A 27,437-nucleotide genomic window follows, 5' to 3' on the forward strand; every position below is an offset into this window, starting at 1 on the left:
ATTAGAATAGCATGTTTTGAAACTCCTCAGTCAAAAATAGTTCTGCTAATCTTCTGTTGTCAGCTGCTTCTGGTGTGGTTGATGGTTGAGGTTTTCAACAAGAGCAGAGAAACAGAGCTAAACTGTATTGTATGCACCTCTTGCCTTATGCAGACCTGTTTGGTCAGGGATGACAGTGATCTCCCTGGGTCAGGCCCAGCGCTGTGAGCAGTTCTGGCAGATGTGATAGGGCAGCCCTAGGCAGGTCATTTTGAGAGGTCAGGAAGGTCTAGAGCATCAGTGGGTTGTTGTTTGGGTACCAAAGAAGAAGGTGCATAGAGTACAACATCTGCACATAGAACCTGGTTAGTAAAGGCTCGTTTGCCTTCACCCACCCGTTCTTACATCTGTCGTAGCTCCTTTTACTTTCGCACAAGCAGAGGAAGAAATGCACTCTTAAAATCAAAACAGCTTTGAACTTTTTATGACAAGAAGGAATAGGCTGTTATTACTTATACAAATGCTATAAATTATTTATTGAAAGAGGATAATATATTTACTCAGAATTTGATTTGAATTCTTGTGTGCAATATTTAGATGGCTGACTAGTCAAGCATTTCAGGTAAAAATAGTGGTTCTTTGCCCATGCCAGTTGATTCCATTTTAATTACAAAGCCCTCTAGGATTCCACACATATCAATGGCTGGTTTTAGAGAGAGATTGCCTCCGGTGGCCGTTGATTCATGCTGTGAAGCCTTAAATCCTGAATATTTCACTTACTAGCAAATGACTTGACCTCTTTCTCGTTCCATTTCCTCATGTATTGAGGGGGGAAAATAATGCCTACTTCTTGGTACAATTGAGAAGAATCGGTGAAGGAGATCCTGTGTATATAAAGGACCCAGTACTGTTCCTTCCAGAGAACAGATGCTCAGGGCCCAAACAGAAAAATCAAAGCGCGTCCATGAAAGAGACCTCCACGGTGGCCCAATGTCATGCTCAGAAGCCCTGGTAGAAGGAGCTCTGCTTCCCTGCCATTGGAAACCTCCTCGAGGTCCTGTCACTGCACAGGGCTGGGTCCCCTGTGTTCTCCTGGCCTCCTACTTTGGCATTTCTCAACCAGAGTATAATTAGCAACTGCTATGTTGAGTACACCTATTTTTTTTGATATACTGCCCCATTTTCTGTATTTATTGATGTTTAGCATATACACTTCTTTTTAAAATGTAAAATCTCCCCCAAAGGCCCAGATTTATTTATTTGTATGAGAATCCATGGAGTATAGTGAGAAAGTTGAAATTTTACTTTATTATATACCATCTCAGTCCAAAAAGAAATGGCTACAATATGTATACTAAAAAATAGGGCTTCATAACAAAAGACGAGTAAAATATTTATATACAGTACAGTATACTATGTATCAGCAGCATTTGTGTACAAAAGGTAAAATTGTTAAAAAATTTAAATTATCTGCAATTGCATTTTTAAACAGATAGTGTCTTCATTTACTGATAAAGAACTTTTGGCATATGCAAAAGCTGGAGCAGTAGCTGAAGAGGTCTTAGCAGCTATTAGAACTGTGACTGCATTTGGAGGACAAAAGAAAGAACTTGAAAGGTTTGAGTCTCCTTTTTTAAGTTGGTAGAGATGTTAAATTCTGTCATCTTAAATGCCCTCAGGTTGCTGGTGATGATTCTAAGGGTATTCTCTGATGTTTCCTTAAACAGCTTCTTGGCTATATTATAGCATAGTTAATATTCTGGAAAAGTTGTGATTCTAATTGTTGTAATTTTCTTATATCTGCTAATTCAAAGTGTTTTCTAGAGTCTCCTAGGTGGGTAGTGAGATAAAATAGTTTCTTAAGGCTGAAACATAATTAATATCTCTGATGATAATTTTTCTCCATCAAGTTAATTTTTGTTTCTCTAAGAATGAGTATTTTGTGGTAGATGGATGGGGTCATTAAGTCAAAATAATGGTTACTTCTGGGGGAGATGAGGGGTTGGTGATAAAAGTGGGGCACAGGGCAGGGGCATCTTGATTCTGACATTGTTGTATTTCATGACCTCAGCTGTGCTTACATGAGTACTCACTGTATACTCTTTCAGCTGTACACACTGTGTTTGCAGGGTACTTTTCTCAGATGATACATTTCATACCCATAAAGATGTCCTCTGAGAGATTTGTGATGGCCATGTACCTATCATAGTTCAGAGGAAAGCAGTATCTGTGCTCTATCTCATTTTTTGCGAAGGTTTTTGCTTTTGCCTTAACATGAGTCTGACTAAAAAATGGGAAGTCTTGCTTCATTGCCTTGCAAATACCCAGTCAAATGAAGCCCCTCTTCTCTTGGAGCTTTAATTCTGGCGGGGGCAGGGGACAGATACAAACAACCACAGGTCAACAACATATCTAATGTACTAGTTGGGGTAAATATTGTTTGGGGAAGTTAAATACTCCGTTAGAGTCATGGAGGATACTGTTTCAAGAGTGTATTCAGCCAAGTACTTTCTGAATAGATGTCTGAGTAGAGACAGAATGAAATTTTGAACTTGGCGTTCATTTTCAGTTTTTCTCAATGGAGAGGTGTATCAGAAAAAGAATCTCTTTACCAACATGGGGCGACAAATCTTATCTGATTCTGCCTAGTTATCGCACCAAGGGAAAGCATCTCTCTGTAGAAATCAAAATTGCAAGCCTCACCTTCATATGCTGCTAGAGTTTGAATTTATAATACTCTGAGGACCAGGGAGCTCTCTCTTCCTAAAGCTGAGGGTTTCACATTAAAAATCAATCCGAGTCCAGTGGTAGCACTAGGGTGTTGGGTAGAAGAAATTTAAAAGTTGCTGAAAATTCGTGAACTAAGCAGCTAAATTAAGAAGTTAGAAAAAGAATAACAGAGAAAGGAAGTATAAGAAAGATAAAGGATTAACAGCAAAAACATTTTAATAGAAAATAAGATAAAGAAGCAAAGGGCTGACAAAAAATCATTAATTTTTATGAAAATATGGATAAATAATGAAGTAGTATTTTGCAGGTTAAAGCAGAAACAAAATGAAGGAGAACAAGGAAAAACGTTGCTATAGATTTTTTAAAATTTATTTTAAGAATTACAGTTTTATACCAGTAATTAAAAATCCCTGATGAGATAGATGATGTCCCAGAAAAATATAGGTTAAAATTCTCACTTAAGACACTAACTTGAGTAGAACCATAATCATTAAAGAAATTGAATCCAGCTTAAAATCTCCGTCTTTTGCCTTTCATATACATACACACATAAACACACAAAAACCCACCAGGTCCGGATAATTTTCCAGACAGATTTTACCAAAACTTCAAGAAAGATAACCCCATCTTACACAGATTGTTCAAGAGAACAAAAAAAACATATATATAGAGTGAGTTCATTTTATGAGGCTAGTATAACCTTGACATCATAACAAGATAGCAGATATATGAGAGAGGAAAATTATAAGACAGTTTCATCTAAAACATAGATGCAGAAAGTCTAGATAGTATTTGCTAAATGAATCAATGTGAAAACTATCATCAGATTAAAAAAAAATTTCTGAACCTGTTGGCTTGATCCCATAAGTACAAAGATGATTTAAAATCCATGAATATAATTAACCACAGTAGTTGATTGGAAGAAAGACATTTTGTTTTGATGGATGAGATTACAGATGAATCATGACAAAAACTTTCTTAATTTAATAGAGTATGTACCAGATACCTACAAGAAATTTTATTAAATGGTAAAATAATAGCATTCCTTTAAAATAATGAAACAAGTCTGCTAGCACCATTTCTATTTAGAGTTGTATTGGTACAAGATAATAAAATTAAGGAAAAAATAAGAGTAAGAATAATAAAAAAGAAAAGTTATTAGGTTGGTAAACAAAAAGCAAAACTGTCATTCTGTATAGAATATGTGATTGTCTACACAGCAACTCTAGTAACAGTGTAATAAGGTCTGCAGACCAACAATGTACGGGAAGGCCTCTGGGTACCTGCTGACAGTTCAGGGCTAAAAATGGCATTCCTGTGAACAGCAGTGAACAGTTAAGAACATGTAGTGTTCCGTCAATTCTAGGATGCACATTTTTCTCTTGCAATTCATCAACTCTGAAATTGAGACAAATCCTACAATCAGAGTCATCTTACAATTGCTGTGGGTCTGGATTGAGAAGCTGAGATCTTGCAAGAAGGATTTGTGTTTGCTTCTGCCACTCACTGGGGGCACTATTAACCTGAGCCCGTGTACATTATATTCTTTGTCTAGGAGTTTTTGAACCGCACTAGTGAATTCATATTTTTCAGACCTGGATAAGCATTGCCTTTTATGGTTCCAGTTCCCAGGGGACATGTTTTCCCCTCACCCTTCATCTGAAGGGTGAATGCTGTATAAGCATTGCCTTTTATGGTTCCAGTTCCCAGGGCACATGTTTTCCCCCCGACCCTTCATCTGTTGTCAAGGTTGAGACAAGCAGGCTCTCCTGCTGTCACTTTCCATGGTGTACATGCTTATTATATTCAGGCTGTAGCCTTTTGGGTCCCTGCTGTATATGGAGAGTTCTGTTAAACTCCTTTATTAATGTTGCATAGAATAACACGATTATAATACTTCTTAGATTAATGGCATCCAAAATTTGAAGAACATGATAATTTTAGAAGATATTATTAGCAATGAAAAACTATAATGATGTATAACCTGGGTGTAAGGAGGGAAAGGTGTCAAGTCCAATATTCAAAACTTAGATAAATCTTATTTTAGTTCACTGAAAGTTGAAAGGAATTGAAAGTATTTTTTTAATGCAGTGATTGAAGTAATTAGATCTAAGTAATTAGATGGTGATTGCAGCCATGAAATTAAAAGACGCTTATTCCTTGGAAGGAAAATTATGACCAACCTAGATAGCATGTTAAAAACCAGAGACATTACTTTGTCAACAAAGGTCCGTCTAGTCAAGGCTGTGGTTTTTCCAGTAGTCATGTATAGATGTGAGAGTTAGACTATAAAGAAAGCTGAGCACCGAAGAATTGATGCTTTTGAACTGTGGTGTTGGAGAAGTCCCTTGGACTGCAAGGAGATCCAACCAGTCCATCCTAAAGGAGATCAGTCCTGGGTGTTCATTGGAAGGACTGATGTTGAAGCTGAAACTCTAATACTTTGGCCACCTGATGCGAAGAGCTGACTCATTGGAAAAGACCCTGATGCTGGGAAGGATAGGGGGCAGGAGGAGAAGGGGACGACAGAGGATGAGATGGTTGGATGGCATCACTGACTCAATGGACATGGGTTTGGGTAGACTCCAGGAGTTGTAATTGACAGGGAGGCCTGGCGTGCCGCAGTTCATGGAGTCACAAAGAGTCGGACACGACTGAGCAACTGAACTGAAGTAATTAGATACAGATTTTTTTGTTTTGTTTTTTATAGAAGATAGTAATCAACTTTTTAACAAGCAAATGGGCTTACACAGTTATATTCAAAGATTCATTTTATGTGTAGAATTATTTCTTCAGAAGATGTTATTTACTGGACTCTGTCTTTGAAAGGTCCCCTAGAAAATTGGAAATTATTGGAAATTACTTTTTCGTGAATATCAGGAGTAGACTCAAGACTACAACCTGATGGCCTAAGGTTCTCTCCAGCTTGGCCATTTCCGGAACGTTCAGTTCATTTGGCAAATTTATTCAGCATCTACCACATGCAAAGCACTGTGCTGGGCTCTGGGTTTTCACTTGTGTATTGGCAGTGAGTGAAAGTCGCCTAGTCATGTCAGACTCTCTGTGACCCCGTGGACTATAGCCTGCCAGGCTCCTCTGTCCATGGAATTTTCCAGGCAAGAATACTGGAGTGGGTTGCCATTTCCTTCTCCCATCTTTGAATAAAAAATAGCAAGAAAAATATCTTTGTTAAAATCAGTGCTCAGGCTGATTTCTTTATACATTCTAGCATTATTCATATATTAAATGCTGACATTCTTATAGAGTTTTAATTCTGGTATTAAACTGATTCAATTAAGCAGTGTTTTTTTTTTAAGTTGATACAAATAAGTAACCGGGTCTTCAAAAATTATAATAAATTTTGAAAAACCAAAGTAGCCCTCACTGGTGTTTTTTTTTTTTTTTTAACATCAAGAAGCTTAAAAATCAATTATCTGTTAAACAAAATTAAAATTTAGAAATGTTTTCTCAAATATGGATATAATTATGTTAAACCCTCCAGAATATGACAGAAATACTTTTCTGAATTTTATTCAATTTTAATTTTCTTATGCATTAGGTGATGTTGTTTGGTATTCGTATCAGAATTTCCTTGAAAAGCTGTTTTTATTAACTATTCTTATAATGATTATTCAAAAAGTAAATGTAAAAGTGTTTTGAACAGTTAAAAACCTAAGAAAAGGAAGTTTCAGGTCATAATCATATTCCTCGGTTTAAGTTTTCAGATAATTCCTAATGCTTCATCGGTTTGTATTTAGAACACTACACTTACCTTCCCTGTTGATGCGAACCTTGTAAAAGAATTAGCACAGTTCCTCAGGCAGTGAGTTGTAGGAAGTCTGTATGTCTTGGACATCTTGATATGCTGCTTTATCTTTGCCTTTTTTGCCCTCATATGATCCCTGGTCAAAATAATAAGGTGGAAGAAAAGAGAAGGAAGGGAGGGAGGAGAGCAGGAAGGAAGAAAAAAATCATCAGAGACATGAATTAAATCATGAATTGTTTAAATGTGTTTTGAAGGAATCAAAGAATGTGCTGATGAGGGTGAGCAGGACAAGTTTACTTTAACCATGGTGGTCACGGAAGGCACGCGTGTTGGATATTTGAGGTTTCCTGGAGGCTGGTACTTGAGGGAAAAGAAAAAGCCTGCTGTAGTCGGGTAGGGACACAAGAGTCTTCCAGGTTTCCCGAGATGGCAGAGACTTTGGTATATTCTAGAAAATATCCTAAGGCTTGTGTGACTGGAGCTCGGTTGAGTCAGAGGAGATTGAAGTGAAGAGGGGCTATTGAGGGTGAGTGGGGGCCAGAACATGGGGATTTACATGTCCTGGTAAGGAGTCAGGATTTAACTCCAAGGACACAGGGAAGCAGTTGAGGGATTTAAACAAGGGAATGATGTCTAGTTTATGTTTTAAAATCGTTTTTCTGTCTATAATTGGTCTGGTGAGTGGATCAGTTCAGTTCAGTTCAGTCACTCAGTTGTGTCCAACTCTTTGCAACCCCATGAAATGCAGCACGCCAGGCCTCCCTGTCCATCACCAACTCCCTGAGTTCATTCACACTCACGTCCATCGAGTTGGTGATGCCATACAGCCATCTCATCCTCTGCCATCCCCTTCTCCTCCTGCTCCCAATCCCTCCCAGCATCAGGGTCTTTTCCAATGAGTCAATTCTTCGCATGAGGTGGCCAAAGTACCGGACTTTCAGCTTCAACATCAGTCCCTCCAATGAACACCCAGGACTGATCTCCTTTAGGATGCACTGGTTGGATCTCCTTGCAGTCCAAGGGACTCTCAAGAGTCTTCTCCAACACCACAGTTCAAAAGCATCAATAGTTCAGCACTCAGGTTTCTTCACAGTCCAACTCTCACATCCATACATGACCACTGGAAAAACCATAGCCTTGACTAGATGGACCTTTGTTGGCAAAGTAATGTCTCTGCTTTTGAATATGCTATCTAGCTTGGACATAACTTTCCTTCCAAGGAGTAAGCGTCTTTTAATTTCACGGCTGCAATCACCATCTGCAGTGATTTTGGAGCCCAGAAAAATAAAGTCTGACACTGTTTCCACTATTTCCCCATCTCTTTCCCGTGAAGTGGTGGGACCGGATGCCATGATTTTATTTTTCGGAATGTTGAGCTTTAAGCCAACACTTTCACTCTCTTTCACTTTCAGCAAGAGGCTTTTTAGTTCCTCTTCACTTTGCTGCCATAAGGGTGGTGTCATCTGTATATCTGAGGTTCTTGGTATTTCTCCTGGCAATCTTGATTCCAGCTTGTGCTTCTTCCAGCCCCACGTTTCTCTTGATGTACTCTGCATAAAAGTTAAATAAGCAGGATGACAATATGCAGCCTTGACGTACTCCTTTTCCTATTTGGAACCAGTCTGTTGTTCCTTGTCCAGTTTTAACTGTTGCTTCCTGACCTGCATACAGGTTTCTCAAGAGGCAGATCAGGTGGTCTGGTATTCCCATCTCAGAATGTTCCACAGTTTATTGTGATCCACACAGTCAAAGGCTTTGGCATAGTCAGTAAAGCAGAAATAGATGTTTTTCTGAACTTTCTTGCTTTTTTGATGATCCAGCTGATGTTGGCAATTTGATCTCTTGTTCCTCTGCCTTTTCTAAAACCAGCTTGAACATCTGGAAGTTTATGGTTCACGTACTGCTGAAGCCTGGCTTGGAGAATCTTAAGCATTACTTTAATAGTGTGTAAGATGAGTGCAATTGTGCGGTAGTTTGAGCATTCTTTGGCATTGCCTTTCTTTGGATTGGAATGAAAACTGACCTTTTCCAGTCCTGTGGCCACTGCAGAGTTTTCCACATTTGCTGGTATATGGAGTGCAGCACTTTCACAGCATCATCTTTCAGGATTTGAAATAGCTCAACTGGAATTCTGACACCTCCACTGGCTTTGTTCGTAGTGATGCTTTCTAAGGCCTACTTGACTTCACATTCCAAGATGTCTGGCTCTAGGTGAGTGATCACACCATCGTGATTATCTTGGTCGTGAAGATCTTTTTTGTACAGTTCTTCTGTGTATTCTTGCCATCTCTTCTTAATATCTTCTGCTTCTCTTAGATCCCCACCATTTCTGTCCTTTATCGAGCCCATCTTTGCATGAAATATTCCCTTGGTATCTCTAATTTTCTTGAAGAGATCTGTAGTCTTTCCCATTCTGTTGTTTTCCTCTATTTCTTTGCATTGATTGCTGAGGAAGGCTTTCTTATCTTTCCTTGCTGTTCTTTGGAGCTCTGCATTCAGATGTTTATATCTTTCCTTTTCTCCTTTGCTTTTCACTTCTCTTCTTTTCACAGCTATTTGTAAGGCCTCCCCAGACAGCCATTTTGCTTTTTTGCATTTCTTTTCCATGGGGATGGTCTTGATCCCCTGTCTCCTGTACAATGTCACGAACCTCTGTCCATATTTCATCAGGCACTCTGTCAGATCTAGTCCCTTAAATCTTTTTCTCACTTCCACTGTATAATCATAAGGGATTTGATTTAGGTAATACCTCAATGGTCTAGTGGTTTTCCCTACTTTCTTCTATTTAAGTCTGAATTTGGCAATAAGGAGTTCATGATCTGAGCCACAGTCAGCTCCTGGTCTTGTTTTTGCTGACTGTATAGAGCTTCTCCATCTTTGGCTGCAAAGAATATAATCAATCTGATTTCAGTGTCAGCCATCTGGTGATGTTCACGTGTAGAGTCGTCTTTTGTGTTTTTGGAAGAGGGTGTTTGCTATGACCAGTGCATTCTCTTAGCAAATAGCCTTTGCCCTGCTTCATTCCGTATTCCAAGGCCAAATTTGCCTGTTACCCCAGGTGTTTCTTGACTTCCTCCTTTTGCATTCCAGTCCCCTGTAATGAAAAGGACATCTTTTTTGGGGGTGTTAGTTCTAAAAGATCTTGTAGGTCTTCATAGAACCGTTCAGCTTCTTCAGCGTTACTGGTTGGGGCATAGGCTTGGATTACTGTGATATTGAATGGTTTGCCTTGGAAACAAACAGAGTTCATTCTGTCATTTTTGAGATTGCCTCCAAGTACTGCATTTCGGACTCTTGTTGACCATGATGGCTACTCCATTTCTTCTAAGGGATTCCTGCCCACAGTAGTAGATATAATGGTCGTCTGAGTGAAATTCACCCATTCCAGTCCATTTTAGTTCACTGATTCATAGAATGTCGATGTTCACTCTTGCCATCTCCTGTTTCACCACTTCCAATTTGCCTTGATTCATGGACCTAACATTCCAGGTTCCTATGCAATATTGCTCTTTACAGCATCGGACCTTGCTTCTGTCACCAGTCACATCCACAACTGGGTATTGTTTTTGCTTTGGCTCTCTCCCTTCATTCTTTCTGGAGTCATTTGTCCACTGATCTCCAGTAGCATATTGGACACGTACCAACCAGGGGAGCTCCTCTTTCTGTAGCATATCATTTTGCCTTTTCATACTTTGGTGGGGTTCTCAAGGCAAGATTACTGAAGTGGTTTGCCATTCCCTTCTCCAGTGGACCACATTCTGTCAGACCTCTCCACCGTGACCCGCCCGTCTTGGGTGGCCCCACCTGGCATGGCTTAGTTTCATTGAATTAGACAAGGCTGTGGTCCGTGTGATCAGATTGGCTAGTTTTCTGTGAGTATGGTTTCAGTGTGTCTGCCCTCTGATGCCCTCTCGCAACACCTACTGTCTTACTTGTGTTTCTCTTACTTTGGACGTGGGGTATCTCTTCACGGCTGCTCCAGCAAAGCGCAGCCGCTGCTCCTTACCTTGGACGAGGGGTATCTCCTCAGGGCCTCCTGTCCTGACCTTGAACGTGGAGTAACTCTCCTGAGCTAACCCTCTCCGGAGGTCAGGGGCGGTGACCAAGAGGAGTTTCGCCACGCCCGAGGTCAGGGGTGGTGGCCGAGAAGAGCAACCCCATGTCCAAGGAGCGGCAGCTGCGCGGGCGCAGGAGGGCGGAGAGGTGAATGGATGAGAGCTGTCAAAAATTTGAACTGCTCAGAAAACTGTTGAAGTGTTCCAGGAGAAGGATGATAAGTCCCTGGATTTGGGATTTAATTTGGAAGTAGAATTATTAAGGGGCTTCCCAGGTGACTCAGTGGTAAAGAATTCGCCTGCCAATTCATGAAATGTGAGAGACGCAGGTTTGATCCATTGGTCAGGAAGATCCCCTGGAGAAGGAAATGGCAGCCCATTCCAGTATTCTTGCCTGGAGAATCCAATGGACAGAGGAGCCTGGTGGGCAAAAGTCCATGGAATGGCAGAAGAGTTAGACACGACTTAGTGACTGAACAATAGCAATAATAGAATTATTAAAGCTATTCTTAGACCAAATATAATTCTTCAGTTTTCCTTCTAGTTCTTACCCTTCCCTTTGCTGCTTCCACATAGACAGGTAATTAGGGTCTTACTCTGATTTTCTCTTCAAATTAGCAGGTACAGTAATATCTCTCAAATTCTCTCAGAATTGGGGAATTTAATTCAGTAGTATACAGTGGGGCTTCCCTGGTGGCCCAGACGGTAAAGAATTTGCTTGGAATGCAGGAGACCTGGGTTTGATCCGTGGGTTGGAAAGATCCCTTGGAGAAGGGAGTAGCTGTCCACTACCAGTATTCTTTCCTGGAGAATCCCATGGACAGAGGAGCCTGGCGGGCTAGAGTCCATGGGGTTGCAAGGAGTCGGACACAGCTGAGTGACTAACACACACATGCACACACAGCAGAAATTTTTCCTTGCTCTCAAAGGTCGCTATTTGCATCATTGATAAATGAGTTCGTATTACTTAAGAAGAATAGTTTTTTCTAATTGTTAGTGTTTTGTTATGTAACTTTGACCCCTTTTAGGAAATCCTACTTTACCATTTTGATACTACAGTTTTTAATGAATTGATGATTTTAATATCTAATTTTGTACATGTGACATTTTTGTTGACAAGCTAATGAGAAAGCCTATGCAAAAGGAGTAGTGTTTGGTTCTCCTCCTTCCTTACCCACTTCTTTTTTTTCATTTATCTTTTCTGGCATCTAAGTGATTTTCTTCCTTGTTGCTTCTTCCTGTGCAAAAGTTTCCTCTGGCTGCTTGGGACACAGCATATCACAGTGATTTCTACGTTAGTCTCGGTAAGCAAGAACTGAAATAAAGGCAAAACAAAGTGTGAGTCATAAGCGTTAAAGTTCCTTAAGTGTAATCGTGTATAATTTATGCCCAGTGGTACCTTCATATCACATCAGCTCATAAAGTGGGAGACATGTACATTCAACCATTGAAGCACATTTCTCAAAAATAATTTTCTGTTCAAGGGTTATAACTGGCTAGTTGGAGATTTACATTTTTTGGAGGGAGAAACTTTCATAATGTATTACCATTTTATCACTATAAAGTTCCATTTAAATTTACTCTTTAGGAAGTAATCATGTAAATTTCATTGGGCCATGCCATGCTTTGGTAACTGGTTATTGGTGAGGTAGTTTTTAAATGTCATGAGGTCATGAAAGAATACGTGTTCATATCTGAGCAGGGCTTGACCTCTGCTTGTACATTCTCAAATGGAACAAATCCTCCAAAAAATTAATATAATAGTGTATAATGTTTATAACATCATGTGTTTATGGATCAAAGAACTCAAAATATACATCCTATTAGAAATAAACTCTTTCATTTCCGCAATTATGAGCTCCTCTGTCTGCAAGGCAATGTTCTGATGTCCTGTAGGGAGTTGTATTAAGAGAATAAGGACAGATTTAGGGCTCAATTACAGTCTGTTCTCTCTGATTGTTTTACCATCGTTCTGTATCTGCAAAGATCCTTCTTTTTCTTTAAATCTGATCCCCATTCACTTATCTCCATATCTGTCTTCTTAAGCGGAACAGTCTGCTATGCACCTATCTTCTTTAATTTGAATATCAGAAATTAACCACTTCCCCAGGGTTTAAAAAGTGCTCAAATTATGTTAAATCATTAGAATGAGAGAGGGAAATGTGTCTCAATGGGCTCCAACATTGCTTTGGTTTTTGTTTGCTTCCTTGGTTTAGCCCTTTTTTGTGTAATGCCCTGTATTTGCTTTACCATATGAGTAAAGAATGATTAATTCTTTACTCATATGGTAAAGAATCCGCCTGCAATACAGGGACCTGAGTTCGATCCCTGGGTCAGGAAGATCCCCTCTGAAGGGGAGGGCATGGCAGCCCACTCCAGTATTCTTGTTTGGGAAATCGCATGGACAGAGGAGCTTGGAGAGCTACAATCCTTAGCGTTGCAAAGAGTTGGACAGGACTTAGCACAGGACACGGTTTATTCACATGTAAAAAGTCTTAGATGGCAGTTCAGAGCACTCAGATTGCTCCTACACATGTGTTTTTCTCATTTGGTCCTTGCAGCAGGCCCAGAAGGAGGCAGGGCAGGGAGCAAACTGCCTTCATCCTTGATGTGCAGAGGTTTCAAGGACTTACTTGTATTGAGTACTTTCTTTTTTTAAAATTAATTTTTATTGGAGTATAGTTACTTTATAATGTTGTGCTAGTGTCTGTCATACAGCAGAGAGAATCAGATATATATATACACACACACACACACACCCCTGTATCCCCTCTTTTTTGAATTTCTTTCCCATTTAGGTCACCGCAGAGCACTGAGTAGAGTTCCCTGTGCTCATTAGTTATCTGTTTTACGCAAGTATCAGTAGTTGTGTATGTGTCAGTCCAAACCTCCGAATTCATCCCACCCCATCTCTTCCCCACCTTGGTGTCTGCATGTTCTCTACGTCTGTGTCTTTATTTCTGTTTTGCAAATAAGATCGTCTGCACTACTTTTCTCGATTCCATATCTATGTTAATATATGATACTTGTTTTCTTCTGACTGACTTCACTCTGTACGACAGTCTCTAGGTCCACATCCCCACACACGTCTGTATTGAGTACTTTCTAGCATTACATCTTCATTTTGTTGATACATTTAAAATGCATGCAGATTTTAAAGGGAAAACACAAGTGTTTTCGTAGCTTGTGTTTTGTCTTCTATGAAACAGTGCAAGTGCTGTAGTCTGCTAAGTATTACTTCTTTTATTTCACTATTGCTAAGGCCAGAGAAGGTGCTTTTAGAACATGCCTCCAATTACTTAATTTCCATAAGGCCTCAGTTTCCTTTTCTGCACAAAGAGATTAAAATAGTACTAACATCATAGGGTCAACCTGTGGGAAAAAGGGAGAAAATACATGCGAAGTGCCCATCAGAGGCCTTGGTGCATCTTGAGTACTCAACAGCCATCATGCTGTACTGACCCATTTTGTAAGATGTTACAAGCATGTGTGATAATTTGTTACTTCTCCCAGGTACAACAAAAATTTGGAAGAAGCCAAGAGAATTGGAATAAAGAAAGCTATCACGGCCAACATCTCTATGGGTGCTGCTTTTCTGTTGATCTATGCGTCCTACGCCCTGGCATTCTGGTACGGGACCTCCTTGGTCCTCTCAGGAGAATATTCCATTGGACACGTGCTCACGGTAAGTGATATCATAGTAAGAGATGAATCACCTTTAAAATGTCAATGAAATTTAGTGGTGTTGGTTTGACTGTTGGAGAATATATTTTAGAAGAATTATTAAATAATGGCCAAGAAGAGTGAGTGAGAGCCTGGGATTTGATATCAGGACAATCTGATTCAAATTCTGGCTGTGCCACTTACTGACTGTATGATTTGGTTCAGCCACCTAGACTTATGAAGAGTCTGTTACGTCTTCTGCAAAATGGAAATGACAGGAGTAAGATGCCATAACTTTTAGTGTTGTTGTAAGGACTAATCGAGAAAGTGAATGTAGAAACACTTAGCAAAATTTCTTCTCTGTAAGTTGTTGGATAATATAACTACTGTGTGATTTACAAAGAAGTGAACAGTGACTTTAGTCCTCTCTAACACCTGTAGAGAAACAGCGTCAAATGTATGATAAGAAACTGATTTGGGCAAAATATTTACAAAATATTTTCCTATGTACTGTTCCACTTGATACAACAACACTAAGATTGCTTGGTAGGGAAAATAGAATCTTGTCTCTTTTTGCAAATAAAGAAATTGAAGTTCAGACTGTCGAAGAATCACCTGAAGATATACAGCCATTTAGTGCTTAATCCAGGGTTCAGATCTCAGGTTTCTGAGTCTCATAATAGGGTTTATCTCCACTATACCCTACTGATGCTCTCAAAAAATTCTTGGTCTTTGAAGACATATGAAAATATTCCAGTCATATGGAATTTATTATTTCACAGATCCAGTAAGACTAATTCAGCATTCTCAACTGAAAAGTACTTCAATTTTAAAAATAATAGTTTTAATAGTCAGTATTCATATGTTATCTTGCCATGTAAAATTTTAACGATGTTAAAAGTATGAAAAAAGCATGCTAAATACTAAGTAACTCAATGTTTTACTTCACATTCCTCAGGTCTTCTTTTCTGTATTAATTGGAGCTTTTAGTGTTGGACAGGCATCTCCAAACATTGAGGCATTTGCAAACGCAAGAGGAGCAGCTTATGAAGTCTTCAAGATCATTGATCACGTAAGTCTGGGCTGGCCATTTATCTATCTGTCTAAAACAGTCTATTTCTTTATCACTTTTATTCAGCTCTCCACAAATGTAATTGAAAGTATTTATTGTAACCTAGTAGTTGCTGTAACCTTCTGACATTTTATTCTGTTTAGAAACCAAGCATCGACAGCTATTCAAACACTGGGCACAAACCCGACAATATTAAAGGAAATCTGGAATTCAGAAATGTTCACTTCCATTATCCATCTCGAAACGAAGTTAAGGTACAATGAAATGATTACTCAACAGTTCAACCATGTATGTAGTCCTGAAATCTGTGGTTTAAGTTTATTTCTCGTGCGTTCTCATAGATCTTGAAGGGCCTCAACTTGAAGGTAGGGAGTGGGCAGACGGTGGCCCTGGTCGGGAACAGCGGCTGTGGGAAGAGCACCACCGTCCAGCTGATGCAGAGGCTGTATGACCCTACGGAGGGCATGGTGAGATGACTCTTGTTCAGCCAGATGCTGCAGCACTGACTTACCTTAGCAGATCGCACATCACAAATCTGCGCTATGTGGATATCACAGCTCGTTTTTATTTTAGGTCAGTATCGACGGACAGGATATCAGGACCATCAACGTAAGGTATCTGCGGGAGATTATCGGGGTGGTGAGTCAGGAGCCGGTGCTGTTTGCCACCACGATAGCTGAGAACATTCGCTATGGCCGTGAAGATGTCACCATGGATGAGATTCAGAAAGCTGTGAAGGAAGCCAACGCCTATGACTTTATCATGAAACTGCCTAATGTAAGTCCTTCTCCATCTTCGTTGTGCTGGAGGGTCATGGCATGCTGGCCTGACGCATCGGAAGTCAGGAAAGGAATAAAAACTGGGGGAACTTCCCAAGGTGGCAGATCAAGATGACTCCAGATTTTACAGCTCTAGTAGCATCAACTAGTAGTAGACACACTTTTAAAAATATTTACTTATTTTTTGACTACTCTGGGCCTTCATTGCTGCCAGCCGGGTTTCTCTAGTTGCGGGCGAGGGCTGCTCACTGTGGTGGCTTCTCTGGTTGCAGAGCTCGGGCTCTAGGCACCCAGGTGCCAGTGGTTGTGGCTCCGGGGCTCTGGAGCACAGGCTCAGTAGTTGTGGCACATGGGTTAGTTGCTCCGTGGCATGTGGGATCTTTCTGGACCAGGGTTCACACAGGTGTCCCCTGCATTGCAAGGAGATTCTTAACCACTGGCCCGTGAGGGAAGACCTGATGTGTTTTTTTAATTCGGGTGGTGATTGCTAAGTTTGAGGCCTCCCAGGTGGTGCCAGTGGTGAAGAACTCACCTCCTAACGCAGGAGATATGAGAGACGCTCCCTGGTTGGGAAGATCCCTGCAGGAGGGCGTGGCAACCCACTCCAGTATTCTTGCCTGGTGAATTCCATGGACAGAGGAGCCTGGTGGGCTTCAGTCCATACAGAGTTGTAGAGTTCGACACGACTGAAGCGACCACACACACACACACACACACACACGCAACTGGACCATACTGCTTGTGAGGTTTGGGTTGTTTATAGGATTACGTCCCATCTTAAAAATCTGAGCTGAGATAGCTTATTCTGTTGTTTAATCCTCCTGTGTTTTTGGTGTTGTAGAAATTTGACACCCTGGTTGGAGAGAGAGGAGCCCAGCTAAGCGGTGGACAGAAGCAGAGAATCGCCATCGCCCAGGCCCTGGTTCGCAACCCCAAGATCCTCCTGCTGGACGAGGCCACCTCAGCTCTGGACACGGAGAGTGAAGCAGTGGTTCAGGCGGCCCTGGATAAGGTGGGTGAACCTCAGTTCAATCCTAGCTGGTTTGTAAGCATAAGAACATTCCATTGTTAATTCTTCATAAGATTATTTTTAAAGAAATCGCTCCTAAAGTAATTCTTTAAGCTATTAAAACCATCAGGCCTCTCTGGATCTGTATAACTTCTATCTCTCTGGTATATTTTTAGGTAGAGATGAATAAACTTTCATTGAAAGATACTTGTACATTTTTTTAAGTTAAACAATGAGAAATATAGACTCAGATGAAAGTTGGTCTTCATTGTGCTCTTAAAAACTTAGCCTTAGAGATCACCCTGATACTTAGGTTTTATGAGTTTTTACTGTTGTCAACACGAGGAAGGTTTACATCTAGTTCTTAAGAGGTCAGATGCCTATCAAAGACAATGGGAAATGAGAGACCTCTTATCTTGAGGAGAGTGCCAGAGAGTTGATGACGCTGGGAATGAAATGAAATGTCCTTGACCGTCAACAGAGTTCGACCTTCCTGCAGTACCTGAGTCCGTGTGACTCATTCATTGGCTAGACGTGAGTGTGTGGCCACGCCCGTTGCCGTGTGCTTGGTCTCCGGTGTCTGATGATAAGTAGGCTCGCTCTGTGAGGACACGGAGCGCGGAAACCTTTTAACCCGTAAGTGCTGTGAGTTGAAGTGCTCCTGGCAGAACTGAAAGATAAACTCATTTATGCTCCAACTATCCCCCTCTTCTAATAACAAAACAACTCTGTTTCTCTAAACATCCTGTCAGAGTGCGTAACAGATTGTTGAGACAAGAAAAAGAAAAAAGATCCCGAACAATTTTGTGGACCAGAATAGATGGAGATGCGACTGAGTCTGCTTTTTCCTCTTCTCTTTGCTTATCTGTGTTTTCTTTCTATTCTACGGTGTTACTATGTATTAAATTATTAATAAAATGAATTTAGAAAGGTTGCATTTAAAAATACCTTTTCCTGTTCATGCACATTTAGAAGGGGCATTCCACATCTCATCCTTTGAAAACATCCAAAGACTTGATCGTCTTCTCTGCTTTCTAGTTGTTTCCACCTAATTTTTCTGATGTGCATTTCTTTTTCTTCCAGGACTTTTTCTCGCTTCTCTTTTTCAAACTGATCGTTATACCTCTTTTTGCTAGCTTATTCTGAGAATTTTATTGCTAGTTCCCGAAGAGAAATATGAATAAGAAAAATTATAAGCATTGGGAAAGTTACAAAGGTTAAAAAAATCTCAGACAAGTGCTGGTTATCTGGCTTTGTTCCATATGAAAATAAAAATGAGATTGGGTGTTTAAGACATTTACTTAACTCCTTAGTTTTTTCCATAATGCTTCTCCCTAGAAATAAGCATCATTTATTAAGCACTTACTGTGTACATCACAGTGCTACCTGTGCATTATTGTATAGCACAACCACTCCAGAAAGTAGCCTTGTACTATTAATATCCCCATTGGATATGTGAATAAGTTGAACCTCACACAGGTTTAAAGACTTGTGTAAGATCCTGGAATGTATATAGAGCAGAGCTAAGATTTGAGTTCACATCAGTGTAACCCTGAAGTCCGGCCTTTGCTGCCTCACATCTGTTGTTTGTCTTGGTCATCCGGATGTCTGAGAGAGCACAGGGTGACCTCCTTGGGCACTTGGTGCTGGCTGCCTTGCACAGATCGCAGCAGGCCTGTATCTGCTCCGATCGACTGATTCCTGGGCTCTCGAGTGTTGTACCTCTGTATAAGCCCTTGATTATTACGTAAACTTAGGCTGGTAGAGATTGAGTAAAATCTTAGAGGCTTACATAGTACTAATATGAGACTATCATATGTGTGTTTATACTTATTAAAACATCATTTTAAACCATTAATGATACATTTACTGAAGCCAGAGACTGCCTCATATAGCTTACACAGTTTTGCAATGTTTAGGGCATTGGTGGTCAGTAAATATACATTGAATTACTGAATTTTTTTTAATATAATAGTTCATGTATTCAAAAATGAGATTTTTTTCCCTTTAGGCCAGAGAAGGCCAGACCACCATTGTGATAGCGCATCATCTGTCCACAGTTCGTAATGCTGATGTCATCGCTGGTCTTGATGATGGAGTCATTGTGGAGGAAGGCAATCACGATGAGCTCATGGGGAAGAGAGGCATTTACTTCAAACTTGTCACAATGCAAGTATAGTCTAACTCTAGCAGTTTCCTCAAGTATCTCAGGCATGAGCTGATTTTGCTGTATTTGGTACTATAAATAAATGTTACTATTGATTATCTTGAGAAGAGGGAAAAAAATTTGGGGTGGAAGCAGGGGGATTGAGGATCACATCAGGTTTTAGATTTTTTTTTTTCCCCTCTTAAAAGGAGAGAAATGAAGAAGGATAGAGAAAGGTAAAGTTAAAAAGGCTTAAAAGTGAGCTATCCACTCTAGCAAGGGCTTTGTAGAGGCCCAGTGGTAAAGAATCTGCCTGCTAAGCAAAAGACGTGGGTTCAATCCCTAGGTCAGGAAAATCCCCTGGAGAAGGAAATGGCAACCCAATCCAGTATTCTTGCTGGGAAAACTCCACAGACAGAGGAGCCTGGCAGGTTACAGTCCATGGGGTGGCAAAAAGAGTAGGACCCGAGTGAGCGCCTTACCAGCTGCCGTAGCAGTATCCACTCCAGCAGCTGCTAGCCACACGTAGCTGTTGAGCATGTTAGTGGTGAGTAATCTGAATCGAAGTGTTTGTAAGTTGAAAATGCATACCAGAGTCCAAAGACTTAGTCCAAAGAAAAATGCAAGCTATCTCAAAAAGTTTTTACACTGATTACATGTTAATCTAATATCTTAGATAGAGTATAGGTTAGATAAAATATATAATTAAAGTTAATCTTACCTATCAGTTTCTTTGACATGTCTACTGAAAACATTGTGTCTCACAGTATGACCTGCACCGTTACTTGTGTGATGCCACTGGTCCAACGGAGAAGGCAATGGCACCCCACTCCAGTACTCTTGCCTGGAAAATCCCATGGACGGAGGAGCCTCGTAGGCTGCAGTCCATGGGGTCGCTGAGGGTCGGACACGACTCAGCGACTTCACTTTCACTTTTCACTTTCATGCATTGGAGAAGGAAATGGCAACCCACTCCAGTGTTCTTGCCTGGAGAATCCCAGGGACGGGAAGCCTGGTGGGCTGCCGTCTATGGGGTCACACAGAGTCGGACACGACTGAAGCGACTTAGCAGCAGCACAGCACTGGTCCAAAGCAAATCTGATTGAGCCAAAAACACTCACACAAAGGAGGTGACTAGATAAGATACTTGGAATGGATGCCATATTGTTTCAGCATAGTTTATGGGGATCCCTTATCTAATGGTTTTAATTTTCAAATATAATCACACCAAAAAAATGGCAGTTCCACTTCATCCTTTCCCATAAGAATTTAAATTACCATTTTCCTTGATATCTGCTGTTGAGCAATTAGATTTCATTGGTTAACTCCGCCTAACCAACTTATGCATATTTCTTGTTTATTTTAGACAAAAGGAAATGAACTTGAATTAGAAAATACCCCTAAGTAAAACTGATGACTTGTACACGTCCTCCCAAGATTCAGGATCCAGTCTATGCTATGCTATGCTAAGTCACTTCAGTCGTGTCCGACTCTGTGTGACCCCATAGACGGCAGCCACCAGGCTCCCCCGTCCCTGGGATTCTCCAGGCAAGAACACTGGAGTGGGTTGCCATTTCCTTCTCCAATGCATGAAAGTGAAAAGTGAAAGCGAAGTCGCTCAGTCGTGTCCGACTCTTAGCGACCCCATGGACTGCAGCCTACCAGGCTCCTCCATCCATGGGATTTTCCAGGCAAGAGTACTGGAGTGGGGTGCCATTGCCTTCTCAGAGGATCCAGTCTAATCAGAAGAAAATCAACTCACAGGAGTATCATTGGATCCCAAAGCCAGGACAGAAAGCTCAGTACAGAAGAAACTTGGGTACAAAGGAGGCTGCAGACTGATGTCTTTAAGAGTGGGCTAAGGCTGGGATAGGCGTGGGAGCAAGAAAGGGTTATCCAGAATTACCTGTCCTATCCCTTAGCTTGGTCCACAGACCCAAATCTCAACATGTTAACTCTAAGGTGGAATTTATGAATGATAATTTATAGGATAAGAATTTTAGAATTAGAGTTTATAATGTAAAGAGATAATAGTGAGTTTTCAAATACAAACATTTTTGTTCTTTCATCCTTACAAATATGTTTGTCACATTCCAGATGTCCAGTCAGACTTAAATATTTATGGAATCATCATGTATTTCTTTAAAAATGAAGGCACAATGTAACAGAATCTGTCAGCACTCTTTAAAAAAGTTACATAGCCATCAATTGATAAGGAAGTAGGAATAAGATCTATTTGTTTAAAACCTGTTGTGCATACAGAACAACTGTACATCAGTTCAATCCATTAAGATCAGTTATTTTCCTAACAGGTTTGTTGTAATATTTTGTGTTCTCCAGGATGAAAGCGTACCTCCAGTTTCCTTTTGGAGGATTCTGAAGCTGAATATAACTGAATGGCCTTATTTTGTGGTTGGTGTATGTTGCGCCATTATAAATGGAGCTCTGCAACCAGGATTCTCAGTCATACTTTCAAGGATTATAGGAGTAAGTGTTTATGTTCATTTTGGGGACTTACCTGTGAGTCCTGACTAAAGAATGAACTGTTTGTATTTGTAAATTTATATAAAAGCCACAACAACATGCGTTGCACCTTCATATTAACAGCTTGAAGATGTTGGAGTGGAAGTTTTATTTGTGATAGGAAAACTGATTTTTCAAAACTTACTTTGTCGTGGCAGTTGGTTTCTATCCTAGGGCCCTGGAATGAGATCCTGGAAAACAGTCCATGAAACTGACCAGGTGACTGTCCCCTACCTGCCATCGCTGGACTCTGAGTCAGCCTCAGCAACAGTTCTGTGACTGGTGTACAGGGTTCCTCACGTATTCATCTCACCAGCTCAAGGAAGAGCCACTCTCTGACTCGGATGCTTGTCAGGACGTGATGGGGCTGAGCACTTGGCCTCTGTGGGATGTCCGTCCTTCGTATTAAGATGAAAACAAATGGGACGGCTTGAAAAGATTCAGGTTGACAGATACTGGTCGCCCTGCTTTTCATGATGGCATTTCCAACCATAAAGTTACAATCTCACAAGTCAGATTTTGGCCCAGAGTGAAGGAGGATGGTTTTCTTTCCCTGTGAAGTGGTTGTTCTCTGCATGCGTTTTGAGCCCAAGGCATCCTGTTTAGCTCTTTTAACCAGGGTCTCCTAGTGTGGTTCCAGGTGAGCTGGCTGTAGTTCCCCACTGTCTGTCTAACAGGCCACCCTACAAAGAAGGCTGGCTGAAGAAGCCTCCTTTCTTCAGAGAGACCTGGGCTGAATATATGAGCTCACCTCCTGGGCTCTCCAAAACCACATCAGCAAATGTGTCTCCAGACACCTTGGGACAGTTGGAAATGTCGCCGTGTGAAACAACAGACTGCCATACAGTGTAGTTTCCATCAGAGGAATAAAATAGTATTTGTCCTCAGTTCTGCGGTAGTGGGTTTGGTGCTGACTTGAAGCACCCATTACTTCAAAAAGGAGTATGAGTGGAGAAAGAGTTGGATGGATCAATGAATGAGTGACAGGCCTTGGCCCCTAGGGAAGGCACGATATCGCCCCATTGAAGTCTGGCCTTCGGGAAGCCTGCCTGAGCTCCACATGCTAAGGCCCTCTTGACCCCAAGTACTATAACTAGATGTAAAATGGGTCAGACTGTGAATTATTTTGTCAGTGGTACTGAAACCCTTAAATATTTTCTTTGCCAGATCTTCACCAGAGATAAGGATGATGAAACCAAACGACAGAACAGTAACTTGTTTTCACTGTTGTTTCTAATCCTTGGAATTATTTCTTTTATTACATTTTTCCTTCAGGTAAGTGTCCACATTTTCATTTTCTTTTTCCATTTGGAGAAATGTATCATTACCCAACTGGCGGGATTTATTAAACATCTGTGTGATTTGCTGTTTAGTAGAGTCGTTCCTCTAGTCACTGGGCTCTTAGCAGTCAGTTTCCTTGACTTAAATCAAAGATGTTTTCTTCCTGTGGCTTCCTCTTACACCCCAAGGGAAGGAACCCTTGCTTCCTTCCTTCTCCCAACCTTCTCCCCTGACTGGAAATGTTCATGAAGTCAGAGGGAACGGAGAGGGTTTGATCTAACACAATGATTGGAAGTAAAAGCAGGGGTCTTAGAAATGGAAGCTAGGGGAGCTGTGGACACATGTTTGGATATATAAGTACTGCCATCCAGTTCTGATACTCAAGTATCTTCCAGTGTTCTAAAAGCAAGAACAAACCTCAGAGCCCCACAAGCCAGTCATGCTGATTTTAAAAATATTTGAAGAGTTTGTCATTCTTTTCCTAAAGAAGAAGGAACCTTTCTAATTATGGAAGAATGTCAGTTTTCAAACAAAAACTGTAGTAAGCATATGTGGAGTATCAGATTTTACAGATTGCAGATCATTTGGCTGAAATGAAATTGCCAGGAGTTTAAGCACTCTAGACGTTCCGCATGGTAAGGCAGTATGGGCTTTGGTGTTAGGTGTAGGGTCAGGTATGAGTTGCACCAGTTCCTAATTCTGTGTCCTTGGGCAAGTAAATAACTGAAACTGTGTAAGCCTCAGTTCCCTCATCTGTTAGAATGGGGAGAATGGCAGCAGACTCTTGATGATGAAAAGAGGTAAGATCCTAGTTGTGTGTGAGATGATTATAAACATAATCACTTATTAAATGAATGAGTGGTTGCTGCTGCTAAGTTGCTTCAGTCGTGTCTGACTCTGTGTGACCCCGTAGATGGCAGCTCACCAGGCTCCTCTGTCTCTGGAATTCTCCAGGTAAGAATACTGGAGTGGGTTGGCATTTCCTTCTCCAATGCATGCATACATGCTAAGTCACTTCAGTCGTGTCTATCTCTGTGTGACCCTACGGACAGCAGCCCACCAGGCTCCTCTGTCCACGGAATTCTCTAGGCAAGAATACTGGAGTGGGTTGCCATTTCCTTCTCCAGAATGAATGGTTAGTCACATGTAATTTTTTAAGATAGAACTCTCAATAGATCTCTTTAAATTTTATTTTATTTTTAAACTTTACAATATTGTATTAGTTTTGCCAAATATCGAAATGAATCCGCCACAGGTATACCTGTGTTCCCCATCCTGAACCCTCCTCCCTCCTCCCTCCCCATTTCCTCCCTCTGGGTCGTCCCAGTGCACCAGCCCCAAGCATCCAGTATCGTGCATCGAACCTGGACTGGCGACTCGTTTCAATTTTGCATGGTGTGAGCATGTTTATGTATTTTGAATAGATACGACACTTTTCTGGACATGATAGAAGTGAAGTCACTCAGTCGTCTCCGACTCTTTGCGACCCCATGGACTGTAGCCTGCCAGGCTCCTCCATCCATGGGATTCTCCAGGCAAGAGTACTGGAGTGGGTTGCCATTTCATTCTCCAGGGGATCTTCCCGACCCCAGGATCGAACCCGGGTCTCCTGCATTGTAGGCAGACGCTTTACCATCTGAGCCACCAGGAGATCCCAAACCCTGGAATCTTTTGTTACTGAGTCCTTCAAGTCTCTTTGGGGAATCTGATCATACGAGAATAAATGTGACACTCTAACTTGTATACAGATTGTCGTACCAAGTATTAACACCAGAGAAGTTGGGAGAATGTAGAGGTTGCTGAGGGTGCAGTTGGTTAAGGAGTTGGGACCAGGATAGGCTTTGAGCTGGAAATCTGAATTGGTGACGCAAAGCCAGACAAAGTGGTACCTTTGTCACACAGTGATACCCAGGGAGAGTGGAGCCTGGCTTGCCTGGCAAACTGAGGTGAGAACAAAGGCTCTGAATTCCAGGACCTCAGAAGTGCAGAGGTGGCACTGTGCCAACAATGGGATTAGAACATGGTGTTAGCCCCTCATTTAGAAAAGCAAGGAAGAAGTCCAGGCTCTGGGTGCTCATTCTGGTTAAGATTCTTTAGATGCACATCAGATTCCAGCTCTGCCACCTTAGAACTGTAGCCTCTGGCCACTTCCCAGCCTCCCTCAACCTCCATTTCTTCTGTAAAGTGGTAATTATAGGTTTGTCCTGAGGACTTGTGGAGATGATGTTCCTGACATACTTATCAATGGCTGGTTCTCAACCAAATGACAAGAGTAGTATTCTCATAGTGGGCAGGACAGTTCAGGTTTCATTCAGTTTAAAGCAGAAAACTTCATCTGGTCATTTCCTAGTAAAGTTAATCATTTTGGTAATGGCAGGCTTCAACTCAGTTAATCCAGGGTCTCTTTATCTCCCCATTGTCCCTGGCTTGGTGTGTATTAGCAGAGAGGGTACACAGAGTTGCAGCACTGGGTGGGGGGCGCTGGTCTGTGCACCTCCCCTGCCCCCCGCTTCACACTGGTGACCGGAGGGGCTGGTGGCTTGCAGTTACACGGTCCAGCCTGGCTGTCCCCCTTGATCAGGACCATGAGGAAGAGTTTGTCTCTCCACTTGGGCTCTTTGCCCGAGTTTCTTCTCTCTCTCTCTCTTGATGATGTCCAGCCTGCCCCCTGGGAGTGTGGAGGAGCTACGGTTGCCTTTCATCATGTCTCAGATGCTGCTGGAGACTCTTGGCTCTTACTAGGGCTTTCCTTCTTCCAAAGCACCATCCAGCCATTTCCATTGTGTGGCAGGCAGGCTCCATCTGTGAACTTCCCCTTCCCAGAGCTCCAGAGAGAAAGTGGTGCAGTGCCTCAGTCTGGCCCTATATATCGCCAAGCTCCCGGGATGAGGGTCTGTCCTCCTTCCTCCCCAGATGTGGCCCAGTATGGCCATACAATCACATCTTACGCTCTTCTCTCCTACCAGGCATAGGTCATATCCTTGGGGAAGGGGGGAGATCAGTGCAGAAAACTCTGTCTCCAGTAAGCCTTCCTTTCCAACCTATTTCTCTTCCAGACTTTGGCTTTTCTTTTGACTTGGAAACAAAGCATTTGATATCTTTGTTCTCTGCATCTTTTATGGCTGCAGCGGCTACAGATTCCTGTTTTTCCAGGTTGCACCTTAGGTCTGGTGTAACTGTGACCAGTGCCCACCCCCCACCCCCCCACTCTCCAATTCACTCTCAAAATTTTCCTGCTTGGGATGATTCATAATATAAAGCCCTGGGTTAGAGTCAAATTCCCCTTGCCTTGGGAACAACTCTCCAGCTTCCTCAGTGGCAGGCCCTGGTTCCTGAGAGAGAGAAGCGGGAGTGGGAAGGGAGACAGAGGAACCACTTTCCTGTAGATCCGCAATGGGCCCGCCGGCTGGTTGGGGCGCGGCAGTGTCGATGTCAGAACCAGATCCTCCCAGCTCTGCTGGTGGTGTGCCACGCTCTCGTGGTCGCTGTTTGAGGAGCAGGGCCGCCAAGCCTTGAAACCGGGCTTCCGACTTTGGTGTCCTGCCCCGGCGCTGACCCCACGTCCCTTTCCCGCGGTGTCGCCGGCGGCCGGGCCTCTGACCAGCCTTCTCCCTGTGGCGTGTCCCTCCCCACAGGGCTTCACTTTCGGCAAAGCGGGCGAGATCCTCACCAGGCGGCTGCGGTACCTGGTTTTCAGGTCGATGCTGAGGCAGGTAGGTCTGCCGGGGATGGCGCCCGGGGGGTGTGCACTGTGCCCTGTGGGCAGGCGCTGGGATTGCTGTTGGGGCCGCAGAGCGAGCCCGGGGTGCTCTGCTGGGGATGGGCTCGGGACCAGGGTCCCCGCGCGCCAGATGGCGTCTCCCAGGCGGGCTCCCCTCCGCCCTCCGCCTCAGCAGCTGCAGGCGGAGGAGATGGAAGCAATATTCCGTGCCCCCACATCCCTCTCCTCTCCTTCTTTCCTTCTCTCCCTGGGAGACCCGTGATGTTCGTGTTTATTCCTGCCAAGAGGTGCCCTCTGAACCCTTTGTTTCCACAGATCAAAAGTCAGCCCCGCGGCCCACTTGCTGCTGCTTGGTTTCTGTGCAGGGGCTTGGCTGATAGACTCGTTCCAGCTGCACTGTTACTAGCGGATAGTGACTTAGGTCTCCCACACTGGGCACCTCCCAGGCCCTGACAGCACGTGGATGTGAATGTTTCTCAGGGGAAGGGGGAGAGGGGTCCTACACATGTCACTCAAAGCAGATCAGTTCAAAGGGTCTTTAACAATCACACACATTTTGCCTGTGACTTTGTAACTTTACATTTTAAAAGCACTAATACGGTGATACTTCAGAAGAATGCCTCAGATATACCTGGGGAGATGGGGCAGGGTTTAAACCCTGGCTCATAAGTATAATGACCCCCTGCTGCTTAAAAACAAGCCGTGTTTATGGG

The 27,437-nt window shown here is 42.2% G+C and overlaps 1 protein-coding gene across 10 annotated transcripts in view; it reads left to right on the forward strand.

Moving 5' to 3' along the window:
• LOC113891612 (multidrug resistance protein 1) overlaps positions 1-27,437 on the forward strand; it is a 102,805-nt gene that overhangs the window by 42,084 nt on the left and 33,284 nt on the right. For 7 of the 10 annotated variants that reach the window (XR_003510818.1, XM_027539892.1, XM_027539894.1 and 4 more), the window contains 10 exons: positions 1,472-1,596; positions 14,044-14,215; positions 15,152-15,265; positions 15,409-15,519; positions 15,607-15,732; positions 15,839-16,042; positions 16,886-17,056; positions 21,540-21,686; positions 22,890-22,997; positions 26,639-26,716. Coding sequence is in view for 9 of the 10 variants with exons in the window: in XM_027539892.1 (XP_027395693.1) it covers positions 1,472-1,596; positions 14,044-14,215; positions 15,152-15,265; positions 15,409-15,519; positions 15,607-15,732; positions 15,839-16,042; positions 16,886-17,056; positions 21,540-21,686; positions 22,890-22,997; positions 26,639-26,716 (1,356 nt within the window). In the remaining variant the exon portion in view is untranslated. Of the gene's footprint in view, positions 1-1,471; positions 1,597-14,043; positions 14,216-15,151; positions 15,266-15,408; positions 15,520-15,606; positions 15,733-15,838; positions 16,043-16,885; positions 17,057-19,064; positions 19,223-21,539; positions 21,687-22,889; positions 22,998-26,638; positions 26,717-27,437 lie in introns of those variants that run through there. The other 3 variants (XM_027539899.1, XM_027539900.1, XM_027539897.1) reach the window with 3 other exon arrangements.

Source organism: Bos indicus x Bos taurus, chromosome 4 (genome assembly GCF_003369695.1).
Source record: "Bos indicus x Bos taurus breed Angus x Brahman F1 hybrid chromosome 4, Bos_hybrid_MaternalHap_v2.0, whole genome shotgun sequence".
Lineage (NCBI taxonomy): Eukaryota > Metazoa > Chordata > Mammalia > Artiodactyla > Bovidae > Bos > Bos indicus x Bos taurus.